Source organism: Chaetura pelagica, unplaced genomic scaffold, assembly GCF_000747805.2.
Source record: "Chaetura pelagica isolate M959 unplaced genomic scaffold, ChaPel_1.0 scaffold356, whole genome shotgun sequence".
Lineage (NCBI taxonomy): Eukaryota > Metazoa > Chordata > Aves > Apodiformes > Apodidae > Chaetura > Chaetura pelagica.
The window spans coordinates 6,644,101-6,647,114 of NW_009953964.1; the positions used below are offsets into that span (position 1 = coordinate 6,644,101).

A 3,014-nucleotide genomic window follows, 5' to 3' on the forward strand; every position below is an offset into this window, starting at 1 on the left:
CACATCTCCAAGCCCCTCTTCAGCTTCTTCTTCTGGATTGGCTACTGCAACAGCAGCCTCAACCCTCTCATCTACACCCTCTTCAACCGGGACTTCCGCGCCGCTTTCCGCCGCCTCCTTGCTGTCCCCCACTGGCCCTGCACCTAGGGCCCCTCCAGGACACTGGGAATACGGCCACCAGCCCTGCCAGAGACCTTGGACTGCCGTGCTGGTATGCATCTCAAGGTGCTTTTGGAAATGTGGGATTGAATAAAAGGAGGCCAAAGCCAGTGCCCAAAGCTGGCATCTACCCCTTGCCAGCACCCATCGCCACCTAGGTGTCCCCATACATCTTCCCTTGCATTGTGGGTGACCTGCCGGTGGTGACAACTAGCCATGGCAACTACAGCAATCACCAGCCTCCCCCAGATCCTCTGCACACCCGTGACTCCTAGCATCCTCTTGTGCAGGGGAGGGACCCAGTGGCTGCTGTGGGGTACACAAAACCCCATATGTGGCAGCGTCACCAGTGCCAGGAGGAGATGGACGTGCCACTACAGCAGTCCAGTCTAAGCCCTGTGCCTCACTGCCAGGGTTGTCCCCTCTAGCTGCCCGTCAGCATGTGGCTATGCCATAGCATGGGGCTCTGTGGGGCTGGGGTGGGACACTCCACATCCTGGACAGGGTCTTCACTGGGATCTTGCTGCAGAAGGCAAAGCAGAAATGACTTCCCTGTGCTACAAAGGCTGTACTCCCTTTGGAGAGTGTGGGAGATGAGATCACATCAGAACAGGCTCTGTCACAGCCTGAGGTGTGAGGGGCCATGGTGGCAACCATGGGGTGAAGACCTGGGACAACCGCACCCCCCTGGGGGCAGCAGCCACCCCGCACCCACCCTGCCCAGCTCTCTACCCAGCACTGCACAAACACCACGGGGTCAGGGGCTGCTCCACGTCTCCAGCTTTGTGGCTCAAAATAGAAAGTCTCAAAACATTGTACTTTCACTCAGCTAAAAACAGCCACTGGCGCCTGGGAGCTGGAGCCCAAGGAACACTGGTTCCTGCCAGCCCCCATCAGGGTGGGTGCATCTTGGCCCTGGGGCCTGAGGGGCTGCAAGGGACAGGGGTACTTGCAGCAGCAAGGATCCCTGGGCCATCGCCTGCCCCCGCCACATGTGGAGGCTTGTGGCATGAGCTCTGGGGCCGGTGGAGGTTCCCAGTGGGATCGTGCTGGGACGGGGCCCTGGTGCTGACCCCCCGGAGGCAGCCGGTCCCGGCAGTTGGAGCTGTGCTGTCACCATCTGCGGAAGGAGCTGTCCTATCGCTGCTGCCCGGCTTCCCCTCCCTCAGCCGCCTTTCCCCTTTTCGCAATTAAACAACATTTTGCTTCTAAAAATACCCAGGGAGATGAGGGTGCCTGACGGGGACTTGGCCAGGCCAGCTCAGCTGGGCAGAAGGGCTCTCCCTGGGGGGCACCAGCCCCACCGGCAGCACCCCGGGCTCTGCAGTGCCCTGGCTTGGGTGCTCTGCCCTCACCCTCGCCTGGCACAGCTGGAGTCAACCAGGGGACCAGGCACCGTCCCCCATCCTGGGCACAAGTGTGTGGCTCCAGGGGCTGAGGGAGTGTGTGCAGGAGGGGCTGGGTACCAGCCAGAGGTGGAGCATACAAAGACCCTCTGGCTTGGGCAAGGAGATAGCAGCACACCCAGCCTGTGCTGACATGAGGGCAACATCTGAGCAGCAAAGGCAGCTTTAGGCTGATGTCCAAAACACCAAATCTTGAGGGCTGGATGGGGTCCAGCAGCACCTGATCCCCCACTTAACCCCCAGGCACTACCAGGGTGTTGGGGCACTCCAGGAAGAGCTCCTCAACCCAACATCTCCTGATGCATCTCCATCCAGCACATCACCCTGTCCGCAGGAGGGTCAGGTAGGTCAGTCTGTCTCTCTGCAACAGCCAATTCCATTCCAAGTTTGTTTGAAGTCCATTTAATCTGCCACAGTGCGACACTTATTCCTGCCCTGCTGTGACCCCAGTCCTGCTGGGATAGCAGCTCCCACAGCACTGGTTGCTGCTTCCCAGCCGTGGCACCTGTGCTCGTCTGCCCCAATTGCATCCCACATTTTCAAGCTGTTTCTCCAGTTTCTCAATATGATTTTGAAATTCTCCCCTGATAGGCTTGGGTTTGAAGCCCTCTTTGACCAAATCTCCTCCACAGCGCTAAAAATCTTAGTCCTGGTTTCACCACTTGGGCTGCCACTGGCTCTGTTGGGGACACCAGGACTTCTCTGGACACTCGTGCTGCTCCCCAGTGCCCCGTGCCTCTTGCTGGCGGCGGGAACAGCGCTGCAAAACGCCAGCTGGGAGGAAACTGAGAGTAGCAGCCTAAGGGTTAAGTGTGGAAATGGATGGAAACAAAGTCATCGCATTTGAAGCTCAAAATAAGTATGTGCCACCTTTAAAAGGAAAGCAGCTCTAAAAGAAGAAAGCTCACAGTGTGAGTTCATCACTCGTGCCTGAGTGAGATGGGAGATCACCTCTGGGGTAGGGCAGGGCAAAGCACCCTCCTCCTCCTCATCACTGTGGGTTCATAGCCAGAAGATGCAACACCTGATCTCCAGCAGATGCTGAAGGACGTGGTGGACCACAGGCAGTGCCGATTTCATGGGCAATGAGTGCTTGGAGTAATTAGTGTTATTATCAGCCTTGCTGCAGGCTGAGGACATGAATCTCTTGCCTTCTGCCTGTCAGCACAGCCCAGCTGAGCAGTGCCCAGGACCTGTGCTGGCCATGACACGGTAGGACTTCTCTAATTGAAGTGCCAGTAAAAAATGGGGTTTAGAGCAAAGCAGCGGAGGAGCAGCCACCTGGGGCAGCCCCAGCGGGCTGGCAGCACCGCAGCCCCAGCGCCGAGGGATGAGGAAACCTCGAACCTCCCCCGCTGAGGTGCCCAGGGAGCCCGGGCGCAGCACCAGAGCTCGCACCCCCCCACGTTGCAGGCATTGACGAACGCTGGACACAACGGTGCTTGCAGG

At 58.5% G+C, this 3,014-nt stretch overlaps 1 protein-coding gene across 1 annotated transcript in view; it reads left to right on the forward strand.

Moving 5' to 3' along the window:
* LOC104392661 (alpha-2Db adrenergic receptor-like) overlaps positions 1 to 147 on the forward strand; it is a 917-nt gene extending 770 nt beyond the window's left edge. Inside the window, exon 2 of the mRNA XM_010002089.1 lies at positions 24 to 147. Coding sequence (XP_010000391.1) covers positions 24 to 147 — 124 coding nt within the window. The remainder of the gene's footprint in view (positions 1 to 23) is intronic.
* Positions 148 to 3,014: the final 2,867 nt, after the last annotated feature.